The following is an 18,619-nucleotide window of genomic DNA, read 5'->3' on the forward strand; positions in this document are numbered from 1 at the left end:
GTTTAGTGAATACTCCCCATAGATCCTAACATCTTGCTGATGCAATTCAATAGTAATATTGTAAATAATACAGACTGTGCTACATACTGAAATGAAAGAATATAAACCAATTTATGTAAAAGGATATTTACCAGCGAGGATCCCTAGACAGAAAGGCTTCCAGGAAACTGACTGCATCTGGTTTTGACATGTTTACCTCAGACTGATCTCCAAATCTTCAGTTGACTAGGACACATAAACAGGTAATTCATTTGCACAGTAGAAAATGAATCTTGCTAAAGTTAGGTTCAGAGTGGTGCTTTGCAGTGTATCTACCACATTGTAATGTGGCTTGCCGCAGGGCGATGCACCACCTATGCAACGTGTCGTGTACAGTGCATTGCGGTATAGCAGTGCACTGCATGCAGTGTGTTACCACAAAACACGTGTGTTAACAGTGACAGTGAAGCATACTTTTCAACGGCTGTATGCTTCACTGTATGTGCTGAAACACATGGATAACGTGTCCCATTCTGTTGCATTCCTGCTGTTATAGGGAACACAATGTCCACTGTGAACCTAGCCTAAATCTTAGATCAAAAGCTGAAGGTTGAACATTGTATCAGAGGGCGGTGAAGTTACATGTAAAGTAAACAAAATGTTTATATGCACTAAAAATTCTCACACATAAATAGTGATGAGCACAAATTTCGCATAATCATAATTGCTCGTCCTAATTTGCAATTACAATGCAAAATTGTAATGCAACATTTTGGGAAAATTTGTAATTAATTTTGCATGTAAACGTAATCCATTCGTAATTTTGCATAATTACACAAGATTTTGCATAATTTTGTGCCGACTGTATTTTACTCCCCCTTAACATATGTCGCAATTTCGGAGATTATAGCATGTATGTATGCTTTGCTATTAACCGCTAAAGTCGACACAGCATTAGGCAACATTTTGTGTAATTATGCAAAATTACAGATGGATTACGCAAAATCAATAGCATGTCCAAACCGTAATTACATATGGCCGTAATTGTGAAAAATTATTTTTAAAAATTTGCGAAATCGCAATTAACAGATTACGATCATCTCTAATCATAAATAGTTTGTGAAATCAAGAATTTCCATAATATAAACATTATAAGAAACACCCATATATTTATATTACTATTATAATAATGAGCTCTTGGAAATTAATCTATGATGTTAAAGCGGATCCAAGATGAAAAACTAACTATAACAAGTAACTTGTCTATATATGTTACCTAAAGTTTAGATGGTTTACACAGCAAATCTAACTGCAAACAGTTTTAATAGAATATGATTATTTCTTCCTGTGATACAATAACAGCAGCCATGTTGTTTGTAAACATTAAACAGAGGCAGGCTTATCTGTATCTTGAGCCATCAGCCTAATCCCCCCTCCTCCTCCCACCTCCCCTCTGCCTCTGAAATCTCTGGCCAGTAATACCTCCCCCTCCTCCTGCCCAGACTGAGCTCCCATGAGCTCTTGCTACTGCCTTGGCTCTCTGAAAACCTGTGGGCGTGGCTTTTTTAGTTTATAGGGAATTAGAGTATTAAAACAAAAACAAAAAAGTAATTGGCTTGAGGAATGCCCTATAAACAATAGGAAAGGAACACAATTATGCAATGAGTATACGTAATAGCAATGAGTATACGTAATAAGTTCACCTCGGTTCCACTTTAACTAGGGAAGCTCTTGAAATCAGAGGTTTTTCGCATCAAAATTCTGCTGTTCCGAGTAAAATTGTGAAAATCTGAAATTACTATGTTCCGAGTACCGTGCTCTATTCTGTCAATGCGAAAATTGGCTTCAGAAACAAGAATTTTCGGCAAACACGGTGTGAGAGGGATATGGAGGCTGACTTGTTTATTTTCTTTTAAATAATGCACATTGGTTGCCTCACTGTCCTGTTGATTATCTAATACCTTCAGCCACAGACACTGAACAGGCATGCAGACCACATGTCTATGACAAATCTGACAAGATTAGCTGCATGCTTGTTTCAAGTGTCTGACCAGAAAGATCAGCAGCATTGCCAGGCAGCTGGTATTGTTTAAAAGGAAATAAATACGCCCAAGGATTGAGTTTACCTGGTTTACGTTACCCGAATGTTCCTTTTTATCACCCTGCTGCTATGCTTCGCCTCTGGCAATACCAAAGTTCCTGCCCCTATTTTATTGCCTGTACCAGCCACGGTTTGTTTTGTTTTATTTGTTCTTATGTTATACTTGGCTCCATTCTATGTCTTGATATGGTGTTCTGTAGTGTCACCTTTTCAGAATCAGAATCATTTTATTTTCACCAAGCATGACTAGGTCGTGCCCGGAATTGGTCTTGGCACAATACAGGGCTTAAAAACAGGAAAGGACACACAATACAGATAGCAAGATACAGGGTAGCATACATCATGCAAAAGCAATGCAGAAACTACATATGAAAAAAACATTTCCACCGGGACATGTGGGGTCTTAGCAGTGAAGACATGCTTAAAGGACGATTCCGACTAGTAGTGGGAGATTGGTCTGAGAGGGGGAGGTGGTGATGGCAGTGGGAGACAGGAGGGAAAGAAGCTGTTCCTGTGCCTTGAGGTCCTGGTGTAGATGCACCAATACATCTGGCCTGAACGGAGCCGCCTGAAGAAGCGGGAGCCTGGGTGTGAGGGAATATTTGCGATCCGCAGAGCTTTGGAGCGCAGTCCGGTGTTGTAGAGGAGGTCCAGAGGGAGAAGTGGTTTTCCGATGATTCTCTCCGCTGAACTGATGACCCTTTGAAGTTTGTGTCTGTCGCTGGCAGAGGAGCCAGTGTACCAGACAAGGGTAGAAGCACAGAGAACACATTCAATTGTGGCTGAGTAAAAGCTCGTCAGAAGTTTCTGGTCCATACCGAACTTCCTCAGTTGGCGGAGAAAGAATAGTCTCTGCTGGGCTTTCCTCTGGGTGGAGGTGGTGTTGACCTTCCATTTCAGGTCGTTGGAGATGATTGTGCCCAAGAGATGAGCACATGGAACCCTAGTGACTTCTGCACCGTCTATGTGAATTGGGGGTGGAGTGGGGGCACGCTTCTTAAAGTCGATGATCAACTCAATGGTTTTTGTGGTGTTAAGGACCAGTCCGTTCTCTCTACACCAGTTGCAGATTCTTTCAACCTGATGACAGTATGCCTGCTCGTTATTATTGGTAATAAGGCCAACAATGGTGGTGTCATCTGCGAATTTGATAACTTTGACAGAGCTTTCTGTGGATCTGCAGTTGTTTGTATACAGGGAAAACAGGATTGGTGACAGTACGCAGCCTTGTGGGGCCCCTGTGTTGGTGGTCCTTGGTTGAGAGAGGATATCGCCTAGCTTGACGACCTGGGATCTGTTTGTAAGGAAATCAGTGATCCACAGGCGCAGGGTGGGGTGGACTTCCAGTGCAGCCAGGTTCTCCTGAAGTATTTGGGGGCTGATGGTGTTAAACGCTGAGCTAAAGTCAAGGAGAAGGATCCTGGCATATGAGTTCAGTCTGTCCAGGTGCTCGTAAACTGACTCCAGGCAGATGTTAATGGCGTCGTCGGTGGACCTGTTCGCTCTGTACGCAAACTGGTGCGGGTACATCAGGTGCTCAGTGGAGGCTTTTAGGAAGGGCATAACCAGGCTTTCAAAAGTTTTCATAATGACGGAAGTGAGGGCCACGGGTCTGAAGTTGTTGAGGTCGGTGACTCCCTGTTTTTTGGGGACAGGGATGATGGTCGATCTCTTGAAGCATGCAGGGACTTTGCCTTCCTCAAGGGATCTGGTAAAGATGGAGGAGAGAATAGGAGCTAGCTGTTGCGCACAGGTTTTCAGGCATGCTGGTGACACTCTGTCTGGGCCTGAGGCTTTTCTAGCTGTAACACCATATAATGTGCTGTTATTGTTATGTTATATACTGCTGCCTTTGGAGGGCATAGTTCCTTTAAGACTGCAGAGAATTCTGGAAGAGAGGCTGGAGTGAGCAGAGGCTGCTGGGAGCTGAGGTGTGGCTGGTGTGCCTAGAGCCTGGGAGTGAGGTCTGGAGTGAGTGGGACTGGATCTTCAGGCCTAAATCCATCAGACTGGCTTCCATTTGTTTTCTGAGTGTGAAGAAGGGATCCTGTGACACAGATTGCTGCACCCTGAGCTTAATCTTGGAGAAAGGATACAGCTGCCGGACCAGAACTGTGTGAACCTGTGAGGTTGGTGGAGTTTGGATTGTACAAGCCGTGTGGACTTCAGAAGGAACCATTTTAGCTGGATTACAAAGTTTGTGAATCTCAGTCTCCTCAAAACTTCTGGCCTGTGAGTTCTGCACCTGCTGAGTGACCATTATCAGGGACTGGCCCTGCTCCTCATGGTAGGAACTATCTTTGCAGTGATAGAGGGGCATTAACCTGGCTGAGAGGTTTGGGAGTCATACCACTCCTCTTAGAACAAACTGTGGACAGTGTATGTCAGGAGTGTTTGCATAGCCTGCCATTCTGAACTATAGCCTGGTTAACCTGTCCCCTCTCACATCACTGACATCTATGCTGTTATTGCTGAGTGCATCAGGAGTCTTCTTGCTGCTGCACCTTCTTCACAAGGCGCCCAACTGTGCACATAACGTTCCTTAAAGGGGTACCCCGAGTGCAGAACTGCATTATAGCCCACTGGCCAGTCGGGAGTAAAATAAGGTTGTGCTACTGATTGCATTTTCTTAAGTTTGTTTCTTTGCTATGGTTGTGCGTCTTTCGCCAGTGTAGTGTGCACTTCTTTAAAGTGACATTTGAGGGGCGCAAGAGGTTACTACCGTGTGTTGATTGCAGTTTATTAAGCTTGTCCCTTTGCTGCGGTGCGTTCTGCGCCAGTCTAGTGTACACTTGTTTAGAGTGACACTGGAGGGGCACAGGAGGTGGCTACTTTGGACATACACTTTTGATGCACTTTGAATGTGTAAGGTATATTACTTTTATTGTTATGATCTTGCTGAGTTAACAAGTGTTTGATTAGTGCTATATTTTCTATTGCTTACCTCACCCCATTAGATCACGTTGGTCTGTGGGGAATAAATATATTGCATTGATTGATACTGGTGTCTGCATGATTCTGGGAGGCAGGGTGCCACTGGAGGCGGTATCCACTAAGAGGTCCCGTTACATTCATTAGCGATCCAGTCTGTCTCGCTACATAGCGTTTAGCCTTGACAGGTGTCTCAGAATGTTTCCCTCGTTCACAGCCAAAGAGGGTGAGTTTGAACATGGAACAGATAGAGTGGAGGAGGGAGTAGGCAGCCGCGGGAGCCCTAGTAGAAGTCGCTGAGGTTCTTGACGAGCTCAGTACTGGGAGTTGCATGTTGAGGGGAGTGCCTTATAGTTGGTGGCGACCTTAAGCCCCTTCCATACGGCTCATGAGTCAATTGAGGAAAGGTTCTGTTTCAGCTTTTCAGCATAGCTCTTTTTGGCAACTCTCAGTTCCCTAGGCCCTGTTGTTTGCGGCGTGCAAAAAAAGGGTGTTGCCATGCATCAGAATGTGGGCGTGGTTTGGGTGAAGCTAGGACTATGGCATTAGATTAGATTGTGAGCTCCTCTGAGGCCTGCCAGTGACATGACTATGTACTGTGTAAAGTGCTGCAGAAGATGTCAGTGCTGTATACAGTAAATACATAATAATAATATGGTAGGACATTACACTATGGCCATGGTAGGATTATATTGTGAGCTCCTCTGAAGACAGTCAGTGGCATGACTATACTCTGTAAAGTGCTGCAGAAGAGGTCAGTGCTATATAAATACATAATAATAATAATAATATGGTAGGACATAAGACTATGGCAGGATTAGATTGTGATATTTTATTTAAGAAATAATCAAAGAAAAATGCATTAGCATACACATAAATAATAATAAAAGTATGCACATCAAAATAAATATTACATAAGGATATTTTCTTTAGAAATTTCAATCATATCAATTTATTATATATACACACACATCACCTGATATGGCCCATAGAAAAACTGCCAAGGAGATACACATACATACTCAATCATACTAAACAGGACCTAAAACCAACAACAACAACAAAAAACACAACACCTACATTACAACAGTCATACAACTAAAACCACCAACATAAAACTACATTCAAATTACTCATGCAGTCAACCATGGAACTTTTACGTCCATAAATTAGAATTTTGAATACAGAAGACTAAAGACAAAACAAGGAAACAAGACAAAATCAAGAAAAGACTACAGGACAGTGTAAGAAAAAAATAAAAATGAAAAATAATAAAACCTCAACCAAATACATATATGAGGAAACACAAAGGGATAACTCCTCTGTGTTTGCGGCCTATCTTCAAAAAATTAACCAAGAAAAGTAAAAAAAACTACAGTGAAGGAGTAAGGGACAGAAAAGACCCATCACCAAGAGAGACTTCACTAGGTCAGGGAGGCTTGATGTTCTGCCACGCCAGAACCCAAGCCCCTCTTCCCAGCTTACGCCTCTCCAAGTACCGAATCTGCCCAACCTCACCGAGTATGTTGCTCACCACCACCTGGACAGGCAAGATTTTCTGTCTAATAGATAAATCACACCGTGCTAACCAAGTGTAGCGCCTAACCACTAAGCTAACTATGTATAAAGTGCACAAATCATAACCCTGGCGTTGATTGAAAGCTCTATATGCCCACTCAGCATAACTGAGATGCTCCAATGGGATATTGAGGGCCCTACCCACCTGTTTATACACCTCTACATTGAAAGGACACGACACCAGGAAGTGGTCCATGCTTTCCTCAACACCGTACCCTTGCCGAGGACAAACACGCTCCACCACACTCCTGCACCTCATGTTCCCCCCAACATAGAGTTTGCCCTGGAAAGTAAGCCAGGCGATGTCCCACAATTTATTTGGAATTCGCGACGAGTTAAGAACTCGTAATCCCTCCTCTAAAATTGTGCCTGGGCAATTTCTCAAGGCCAGTGTGTCATGATAGTAAGAATCTATCACCCGAACCAAGAGGGCTTTCCTCTCGACTGATCTGATATCTTCCACTATCAATCCCCACTGCAATAATTTCTTCATGCAAGGCATAACGTAGGCCGGAAGATAGCCATGGCGTGCTCTCAAATTTTTCACTAGGCCTCCGCTCTTCCAACTTCCAAGGAAAGGCTCACACCAAGCTTGAAAAATACTAACCCAACTAGGCGGGCTCTCTGCAAGCATGTTACCAACATTGTATTTAATGAAAATCAGAGAGAAAAAAACAATCGGGTTGACCATCCCTAGGCCACCCTCCCTCCTAGTTCTGAAAGTAATGCTCCTGCGTACATGGTTCAGCTTGTTCCCCCAGAGCATCTGGAAGAACAAACCATTGATCCTGGTATACAAGGATGTTGGCAAAATTGCAACGTAGCTGATGTATAACATGATTGGAACCAGATAGATTTTGATCAAGTCGACCCTTTCTCTAAGAGTTAAACTCCAACTCTTCCAACACAAGAGTTTGTCAGCACCCCAAGTAATAATGACTGCGTGTGCTGGGGTAGAGCATGTATACATAGTACTAAAAAGAAAAGATACCCCTGTACACAGCACCACTGCAGACCATATGTATCAATCAAAAAAATATATTTTTATTACAAGCTTTGCAAACACATATCAATGATACACAAAAATTTAAAGAGACTCTGTAACATTCAAAAGATCCCCTGGGGGGTACTCACCTCGGGTGGGGGAAGCCTCCGGATCCTAATGAGGCTTCCCACGCCGTCCTCTGCCCCACGGGGGTCTCTCCGCAGCCCTCCGAACAGCCGGCGACTGTGCCGACTGTCATTTCAATATTTACCTTTGCTGGCTCCAGCGGGGGCGCTGTGGCGGCTTTCCATTCCGAACTACACGGAAATACCCGATCTCATTCGGGTCCGCTCTACTGCGCAGGCGCAGGAAACTTGCGCCTGCGCAGTAGAGCGGACCCGACGGCGATCGGGTATTTCCGTGTAGTTCGGAGCCGACAGCCGTCAGAGCGCCTGCGCAGGAGCCAGGAAGGTAAATATTGACGTCACCGGTGCCCGGACTCCACGGAGGGCTGCAGCGAGACCCCTGACGGATGGAGGACGGCGTGGGAAGCCTCATTAGGATCCGGAGGCTTCCCCCACCCGAGGTGAGTACCCCCCAGGGGATCTTTTTATGTTACAGTTCCTCTTTAAAAACCTCTAAAAACAGCATAATATTGTATTTCCAGCCATATTCAACATAATGGGCCTGCTAGATATAATAATCTATTATGTTCAGTCTCAGTGGATGTATAACCTGTAACCACTGGGGGCTCAGAGAATGAGCCCCCTCGTGGATGAACCCGGGTTCAGTAAGAATTATAAAGTGCAAAAAATGCCGGCTATCTACCTCACCTTTCAAAGCGGAGTGACGACCGCGGAGCATGTGGGCTATGTCCTGAGGGGATACTTCCGTCTTTCCAAGCCAGTATGCCTGCCCTTCTTTTCATACCCGGCTAAGTATCTTTTACTTATTCACTTCTTTGCAGATCCTAATAGGCTGCTTCCACTTGGCCATTAGTGACTCTGACAGTATTTAAACTGCACTTTTAGTCTGATAGGTTGCACAGTTATTGCATATGTTGAATGATTGTTTGTTTGTGTAGCACTATATGCACTTTCATGGTTCCAATTTTTTGCACTTTATAATTCTTACTGAACCCGGGTTCATCCACGAGGGGGCTCATTCTCTGAGCCCCCAGTGGTTACAGGTTATACATCCACTGAGACTGAACATAAAAGATTATTATATCTAGCAGGCCCATTATGTTGAATATGGCTGGAAATACAATATTATGCTGTTTTTAGATGTTTTTAAATTTTTGTGTATCATTGATATGTGTTTGCAAAGCTTGTAATAAAAATATATTTTTTTGATTGATACATATGGTCTGCAGTGGTGCTGTGTATAGGGGTATCTTTCCAACTCTTCCAACGTTCAACTTTTGCGCTGACATCTTTAAGTTTGCTCTCCCAATTTCGCAGGCCATAATCGCCTGGGCCAAATCTGATGCCAAGAATTTTTATTTCTGATTGAGGCACAGGGAAGGAACCAGGAAGTACAACGGATTATCCATCCTTTCCCATCCAGAAAGCTTCACATTTATCTGGATTGATCTTTGAACCTGATGCTAACGAGTACCGAGTGATCTCTTCGGCAACCACCAACGCCTCCTCTGCCCCAGAGACCACTACAGTAACATCATCAGCATAAGCCAACACCTTTAGAGGCAAGACAGCAGGGACACCCTCCGGAACTCCACCAAGCGAGCCGCCATCTAGCCTCCTCACGAAGGGGTCAATGGCAAACTTTGTAAATGTGGAACTCCGCTCATAACCTCCAACCGCCGACAGTGCAGGAAACCGGGCTGCTCCAACCCAAAATCCAAGACTGTGAAAAGTGAGGTCCGCACAATGTCAGTAGGATCAAACCGGCTTTATTGAATCAATCACATGAAAGCTAAAAACCAACACCACACGCTGACATGTTTCGGACGTTACACGTCCTTAATCATAGCATAGGTGCAAGTGAACAAGGGTAGTCTTTAAGTAAAGTGGCACCACACCCGGTATCACATGCTCAAGACTCCACCCTCACAAAGAAGTGTATCATAAAAAATTTGGGGAATGCCCCAATCACTATAATTAGGATAAAAGCATATACAAAGTATAAATACATATGATTAAATACGTTGTAAGAAAACCACAGCAATAAATATGGCATGGAGTAACACAGTACTGTATGTATTATATAGGACAAACCAGAATAGAAAATAAGGCAAAACATAAACGGTACCACTATCAGGTAACTGAGTGTAGGTCCCATCTAGCATTCAGGCCTCTTGGTGAGCGCGTCCCTAACTGGAAAATCCAATATGCTTCTCGAGTAAGGAGACGTTTGTAGACGTCACCTCCTCTCAAGGGTCTGCTGACACGCTCTATGCCCTGAAATGAAAAAGAGGACATATCTCCTGAGTGGACCGATCTGAAATGCTTGGCCACATTGGATATCTTCAAAGTGAGCCAGCCAGCCCCCCTATAGTGTTCACCTACCCGTTGTCTGAGGTGTCGAGTAGTACACCCCACATATTGTAATTGGCATAGGGAACATGAAATAAGGTAGACAACGGACTTTATATGACAGTTTATGTATTGTTTGATGGGAAAAGTTTTCCCATTGGAAAAGGAAATGGCAGAACAAGTGGAATTATGAACACCACAGTAGTTACACGTGGAGAAATTACATCTATAGGAGCCAAGGGTAGTCAACCAACACGGTCGCTGAGTACTACTGGAAGACAAACTGGGGGACAAAATGCTCCCCAATGTAGGGGCCCTTCTGCTAGCAAAACTGACCCCCTGTTTGAGAATCACATTAAGAGTATCATCAGCCTGCAATACTGGCAGGCATCTTTTGACAATCTGTATGACCTGTCTGTACTCCTGACTGTATGTGGTTACAAATACTGTGTCCTTAGTGGATCGTGAACGTGTCCCACGAGAACTGAGATGTAAAAGTTCATCCCTAGTTCTCATGAGGGCCTGTCTTCTCCCCCTCTGTATCATCCAGTTAGAGTACCCACGTTCCACAAGACGGGAGCCTACAGTGTCCAACTCCACCCCAAGAACTGAAACATCAGAGCAATTCCTGCGAATCCGAATGGACATGCCCACCGGAACCGCCCGGATAGTATGAGACGGATGGCAATTATTTGCTCTCAGGGTGGAGTTGCCACCGCAGGGTTTGCGGTATGTACTGGAGACCACAGAGGCCAAAACGGAGTCACCTCTAAGGGTGAGGTCAAGGTAATTGACCTCTATAGACGACCATTGAAAGGTGAAAACAAGATTCAGGGTGTTAATGTTTAGGAAGTCAACAAACTTCACGGCCTCGTCGTGCGTGCCGTCCCAAATGACCAACAGGTGACAGGTCACCCATCGATGCTCCACAGCATTGTAAATAAAAATTTAGAACATCATAAGCTGTGGAAAATAGTACATAACATATTCATTAATGTCCCTTTAAACGCAAGTATCTATAATAGTCCAGACATAAAAGTCCACATAAAATTCCTTCCAAAGTTCCTGTGGGGTAAAGCGGGGTGAATACAGGTTCCACGTTTCTCCTGAAGTATAAAGTTCAATATACGCTCACCAGATATGTCAGCTGCCCCTCTCAGGATCAGCAAAATCTCATTTGTGGCCCAGCCAGTGGTTGCTTGGTAACTCCGTATGTTGTAATTTTTCTAATCACTCAAAAAAGACAAAAACACTGCAATAGTGTAACTCTGTATGGCCGGATTGTGATAAAACTGCACCAGTGCTCCCAGATCTCACACTAGCTCCCAGTGCTCCGTCACCAAAACAGTAAAAAGCCTCTCACCAAACAATCAATAAAGCCTCTCACCGCATATCCAGGCTGACCCGACACAGACCAGCAGCAATCGCTTTTACAGTAACATCATCTCTTTACTTCTTTGTTGGCAACGTTCCTAGGGCTCAAACAAGGCCAGACATAGTGTAAAACCTTCTTTAATAAAATTTTTAAAAAGTAGTGCACTCACAATTTCGTAGTTTCAAATGCGCATATCAGAACAAGTCTTTGAGCTCATCCAGCGTCCCTCGCTCCTTAAGCCACGCCCAAGCCACAAATGTTCTGTTGAGTTATATGCAGCATCCTGTAGAGCGCACCTTTTTTACCAATTTTTAACGTTTTTAGAGAGTGATACACACACTTTATATAGGAGCGAACCAGGTTTGAGGTTACTGTATATTACAAAGGAGAGGTAATTAGTAGAGGAGCGCACATTGGAGGTTTTTGTTTGTTATAAATAAAAATCAGAGTCAAAAAGAAAATAATTGTGGGTAAGCAGGTAATGGACGGCACGCCCGACGAAGAACTGAAGGTCATCCGAGAAAGCAGAATATCTGGCCATATGAAAATCTAAAGCATCTAGTGCTAAAGAATGAGGGATGCATGAATATAAAGATTTTACATCAATAGCAATCCAGCTGTAATTATTCCGCCATTGAAAATGCTGTAGACTACTGAGAACATGCTTGGTGTCTCGTATGTAACCGGGAAGACGTCGCACTAGAGGTTGTAGATGTTCATCTACCCAATTTCCCAGACGTTCCCCCAGAGAGCCAATGCCAGCAACAATCGGCCTGCCCTTCGGGGGAAAGCCCTGTTTGTGGATCTTGGGCAGATGATGAAACACTGGTATGATGGGAGATGGATCGGCCAGATATTGTGCTAAACGCTTGAAAATAATTCTAAGCATTCTCCAAACGATAAAAGAGAACGCAACTGATTATCAAATTCGGAAGTAGGGTCGCCTTTCAGAGGGGAGTAGGTGGCCGCATCATGGAGCTGTCTAAGTGCCTCAGCACGATATACCTCAGCATCCAATACGACCACCGCTCCCCCCTTGTCGGCGCTCCTGATAACTATACGTGCATTCTCCTTAAGGGAGGAAAGAGCCTGCTTCTCGGTAGAGGAAAGATAATCACGAGAATTAGGAATGCCAGTAGTGGCAAGCTCAAGTAATTCTCTCTCTATAGTGTCTTGAAAAGCATCCACGGGAGGGCTACGAACAGCTGAGGGATAGAAATCTGGGTTGCGGATGGAAATAGGCCTGACATCATCTTCAGAAACCAGGGGTACCGTCTCAGTGAGCAATTGCTCCAAGGACAACTGAGACTTAGTGTCCCTAAAGTCTCTTATATCAGACAAGGCCGCATCCCTATTACCCGCTATCTCACCAGAATCCCCATTCGCTGTTTGTCTGTCCCTAAAGTGCTTCCCAAGAAGAATGGACCTCACAAATCTATTGACATCCAAAAGTGTTGCGAACACATCAAAGTGTGTGGTGGGGGCAAAGGAAAGCCCCCGTGAAAGTAATGTGATCTCAGAGGTGGTCAGAATGGTAGCAGAAAGGTTAACAACAGTGTGGTCATATGGAACTATGGGCCTATGTCTCCTGTGTTTCACACCGCCTCTCCTCAACCTTTTTTCTTTCTGTATCTGTTGAACTTTTTGTGTTGGAGGGGCCAGGGGACAGGGGGCTGCTGGTTTTTTGATACAGGATGGTTAGATGGCATAGTTGGAATAGGATGTACACTAGAGCTCAGACCTCCCAGAGCTCCCAGCACAGGAACTGCAGAGCTGTCCGATAAGTCTCGGGTGAACTAAAAGTGACTTTCTTAAAAGGTTTGGTTTTAGGGCGCTGAATGGTAGGTCTGGGCAAACACGTACAGCAGAGAACTCAGAGGGAAACCCTGGCGGACCCCAGAACTCGCCTCAAAAGGCTGGCCGACCCATCCATTGATGAGCATGAAACGTTCAGCCCCTTTGTATAATGTCTGCAACCAATTAATAAACTCACCCGGCAAACCATAAACGCAAAGCAAACGCCATAGATACTTTTGATTGACTCGATCAAAAGCCTTTGACTGATCCAAAGTCAGCAGGTACTTCCCCCAACCTTCAGCCCTGCACCGTTCCAGGACTTCCCGGACAGCTAATAGTGCTGAGAGTGTGCTCCTACCTGAAACAGAACAGTGCTGATGGCCGGAAAGTACATCCATTACCTGAGACAGATGCCAGAATAAAATTTTTGCCAAGATTTTCCTGTCGATGTTGAGAAGACTGATGGGACGCCAATTCTCAATCATCTCAGGATCACGACCTTTTCACAAGAGAATAACCGCAGATTGCCTCATGGAGGGTGGTAACTGACCCTCAGCAAGACAGTCATTAAAGACATCAGCCAATTGAGGGGCTAAGATGGATAGGAAAGCCTTATAAAATTCAGCCGACAACCCATCTGGACCCGGGGTCTTTTTAGGTGCGAAACCACCAATGGCCTTCGTGACTTCTTCTGCAGTAATTTCTCCTGTCAAATCTGCAACAGAAACATTTACATTTCCCAAACCAGGTATGGAAGCCAAGAAATTCTCCATCCTCGTTTGGTCAAGTGGCTTCTCACCAAGCAGGTCAGCGAAAAACTCTCTAGCGATAGATAAGATCCCTGACCTGGACTTTGCCAGAGACCCCGATCCATCCCTGAGACCATTTACCGTCTTAAGTGCTGCACTTTGTTTGTAATTCTGGTAAGGGTCAGGCGAGTGGTATTTTCCATGATCCCTCTCCAGAACCAAAGAAGCCAGCTGATCATACTGCTGCTGCTTGAGGCGAAGTTTGACCACAGAGATCTCCCCCGGATCTCCGCCTTCAGAAACGAGAATGTTTAACCTCTTCCTTAACCGCTGGTAAGCAATGTTTTTATCAATACTACTACTTAACGCTAGACCCTTGAAAAATTTAATCACGCTTTTTGACCAGTCCAGGATGGAAACCTGTGCATGAAAAAATTCCTCAAAAGATTGTCTTACTCTTCTTTCCAGCAACAAAGATGAATTCATCCTCCAAATACCTCTACCTCTGGGAGGAGCATCTGAAGTATTCAAGCATACCGATAGAATAAGGTGATCCGAGAATTCCATCGCCAACAACCCTGGGGCTGAAGTAGTGAGACCCTCAGAAACAAAAAACCTATCTAATCTACTCTTATGACTACCTCTAATAAACGTGAAACCCGTGAGATCCGGTGAATGTCGAATGTGTACATCTACCAGATCAGCCTCACTAACCAGTCTAACTAGATACCTACTATCAATGTCTACCCAGTTCCTGGTACTTGACCTGTCCCTAGCCCTAGTAACGGTGTTAAAATCACCACCAAGGATTACCGGATAGGCACAAAAAAGGAAAGGCCTGATCTGTGTGAAGAGGCGTGGGATGGGATGCACCATTAGCTGTGAAGGTCCGCCCCTCCCATCTTTTGACAATGGTGCAGCCTGCCAGATCCAGTACTATCCATAGTCATAGTCTAATGTCCTACCATATTATTATTATGTATTTATATAGCACTGCCATCTTCTGCACAATACAGAGTACATGATAGTCATGTCACTGACTGTCCTCAGAGTAGCTCACAGTCTAATCATACCATAGTCATAGTCTAATGTCCTACCATATTATTATTATGTATTTATATAGAACTGACATCTTCTGCAGCACTTTATAGAGTACATAGTCATGTCACTGACTGTCCTCAGAGTAGCTCACAGTCTAATCCTACCATAGTCATAGTCTAATGTCCTACCATATTATTATTATGTATTTATACAGCACTGACATCTTCTGCAGCACTTTACAGAGTACATAGTCATGTCACTGACTGTCCTCAGAGGAGCACACAGTCTAATCCTGCCACAGTCTAATGTACTACCTATTTAATATTTTTATTATGTATTTATATTGCACTGGCACCTCTTCTGCAGCACTTTACAGAGTACCCAGTAATGTCATCAAGTGTTCTCAGAGGAGCTCACACTCTAATCCTACCATACTCCTAGTCTAATGTCCTTCCAACATCTTCTGTGGTGCTTTACAGAGTACATAGTTTAGATCACAATCTAATCCTACCATAGTCATAGTCTAATGTCCTACCATATTATTATTAATATTATGTATTTATATAGCACTGACCTCTTCAGCAGCACTTTACACAGTACATAGTCATGTCACTGACTGTCTTCAGAGGCGCTCACAATATAATCCTACCATGGCCATAGTGTAATGTCCTACCATATTGTTATTATGTATTTGCTGTATACAGCACTGACATCTTCTGCAGTACTTTACACTGTACATAGTCATGTCACTGGCAGGCCTCAGAGGAGCTCACAATCTAATCCTACCATGGCCATAGTGTAATGTCCTACCATATTATTATTATGTATTTACTGTATACAGCACTGACATCTTCTGCAGCACTTTACACAGTACATAGTCATGTCACTGGCAGGCCTCAGAGGAGCTCAAAATCTAATTTTTGCCATAGTCCTAGCTCCACCCAAACCACGTCCACATTCTGATGCGTGGCAACACCCTTTTTTTCTTTTTTGCACGCCGCATGACTGTCCAGGGCAGGGTGCAAAAAATGTGTTTGTCCCCGGGCGCTGAAAACCCTAGCTACGCCTCTGTTCCAGCTAGCTATGCACAGCGTTCCACTTGCACACTGCGCAGCGGCAGCTGCGTGTGACGCCACTGGGGACGTCACACAACTAAGACTGGCCGAGCCTGCCCCGACTCCCGAGCATGGGAAAAAACAATTTAAAAAAATGACATTGCGTTGGGCGCCCTTAGGGATCAAGTGCACTGGGGCACATGTACTACCCCGCCCCCCAAAGCTATGCCCCTGTGCCCGATGGATGGCCTTGTATGCATCTTTCAGGACAGTGTAACAGTGGTCGAGGGTGTTAGCGTTTCTAGTGGGGCAGGTGACGTGCTGATGGAAACGTGGTAGCTCTTGGTGGAGGTTGGCTCTATTGAAGTCTACCATTATAATGAACAGTGAGTCTGGGAGGGACGTCTCCCACTGTGTGACAGTGTCGCTGAGAGCGCGCAGGGCAGTTTTGACCTCGGCATCTGGAAAAATATACACGCCAGCGAGGACATAGGAGGAGAACTCCCTGGGTGAGTATTGTGGCCTGCAGTTTATAATAAGAAGCTCAAGTTCTGGGGAGCATATTCTGGCAAGTATGGAGGTATTTGAGCACCAGGTAGAGCTGACGTAAAAACAGATGCCGCCGCCTTTCATTTTTTCCCGAGAGGGTGCTGACGCGGTCTGCTCGGATGAGGCTGAATCCTGGGAGATGTAGGGCGCTGTCACAGGAGCCCTAGTGGTCGGAATGCAATTTGCCTTCCAATCGGTTTCAGCACACAGACCATGCAAACTGTGGTCGCAATCGGTGCACGGAAATCTATGGATTTTGGGCAGCAGCCCGACTAGAAGGGAGCCTGTGAGGTACGGTGATTACAGCTTACACACTATTTCAGGGTATATCTGCCACCACCACTGGTATGGGCCAGTGGTCCCTACCGACTGACTGACTAATCCTGCAAATAAAACGGTTAAAACATGCTGTATTCTGTCTAGATATCAACAATAGTAGCGACTCCTAAGAGACCTGAGTTCAGTTTCTGTGTATGGCTGTATAGCAGGTGTAGCGGAACAGTAAACAACTTTGATAAAGTCTTTATTTACGTGCAAATAAATAATTAATATATACAGACAATCATTAAAATCAACAATTATAGAAACATTAATAGCCAGTATGAAATAAAAAGGGAGAAAATACTTAGGGTTTGTGAAAATATGTCCGTTCTGGGAAAATCATAAAGTTCTTGGTTCAGTTCAGTTAGTAACAAAGTTCTTTTGTTCTAGAGCAAGTCCAAACAAGATGGCTACCAGTTGTTCCTCAAAGTGGCAGCAGCTCTCATGAAGGTGGAAATGGAGGAATGAGGGAGGGGTCCCTCGCAGACACTTTTGAACAATGTACATCTTTGGGTGGAGTCTCAAGTACAGTCCAGGGGTTGGACAGGGGCGGTTAGCTCCCTGGGTGGGTTTCCCATGCCCACCAATTATGACATTTGTCATATCTCGGCTTACGCTTTCCACACACACATGACCATTACATATTCATATACCTCAGAATATGCCAGTTCATATGATACCAAACTTGCTTAGGGTAGAGGATTCAGTTCCTGAGAAGTTTAATAACTGGGTTGTAGGGGCCCCGGGCCCCTCTCGTCTGGTATCAAGAGATTCAGCATGATCCTACGGATCCAATGATACTGTTCTCATAACTACCCTATTTACGGTATTCTGTAAATAGGCAAAAAAATTATATAATAACTGCATCTGCCCTTGCGGTGCCCGTCAGTCTGTGGGAAGCAGGTTTGGAATAGGCTTCCTGCTGGGAGTAACTTCCTGGCTCTCCCTGTATGAAAAGGCTCACCAAATGGTGGGCAATTGACATCTGCCTGAGGTAATTAAAAATAAACTATGTACTAGAAAGATCTAAGGGAGCCAGAACCTATTCCTAATAATAATCAATTTATTGCATATGACCAGTATCAAAAAACACACAACAGTGGACAAGACACACATAAAAACCCCCCATAAAAACAAATACGTTCCATCAGCTAAGAATGGCCAAGCTGTGCAAAAAATAGTAGTGAGTCTCTGGAGTACACTCCATACAAAAAGATTCACAAATATCGTAGATTGCAACCTTAATATTCTTCAGGCCCAGGCTTCAAAAGCATTGATGGTTTGCGACATCCAGAACGGTGGCCACCGTAGGTCAACCCCGTGTGCTTGTTGCACGCCTCTATGTATTAGTAAACATATACATGCTCATTACTGACACTGAAATCCATGTCAAACCTCTCAAGCCAAACCCAGCAAAGTTCTTAAGTATCAACATACATCAAACGCTAGCATGGGTAGATTGGCATTTGCATTGTGCTGTTCAAGCATTAGATCATAACTCACGACCGGACGACTCCAAGCCGGTGGATCCTTCTGCCCATCTAATTGATATACGCGTGATGGCTCCGGCGTCCAGTAACTCTCCGGTATGCTTGCTGAAGACAGCGGTAAGTTTGGCGAGAGGAAGAGCATGGAGGCACGGGGGACCAACTCAATTAAA

The 18,619-nt window shown here is 44.4% G+C and overlaps 1 protein-coding gene across 1 annotated transcript in view; it reads right to left on the bottom strand.

Annotated features, from left to right (window-relative positions):
* LOC137567913 (caspase-3-like) overlaps positions 1-18,619 on the bottom strand; it is a 134,710-nt gene that overhangs the window by 54,206 nt on the left and 61,885 nt on the right. Inside the window, exon 2 of the mRNA XM_068278715.1 lies at positions 132-225. Within this exon, the coding sequence (XP_068134816.1) occupies positions 132-190 (59 nt within the window). The 5' untranslated portion in view covers positions 191-225. The remainder of the gene's footprint in view (positions 1-131; positions 226-18,619) is intronic.

Source organism: Hyperolius riggenbachi, chromosome 1 (assembly GCF_040937935.1).
Source record: "Hyperolius riggenbachi isolate aHypRig1 chromosome 1, aHypRig1.pri, whole genome shotgun sequence".
Lineage (NCBI taxonomy): Eukaryota > Metazoa > Chordata > Amphibia > Anura > Hyperoliidae > Hyperolius > Hyperolius riggenbachi.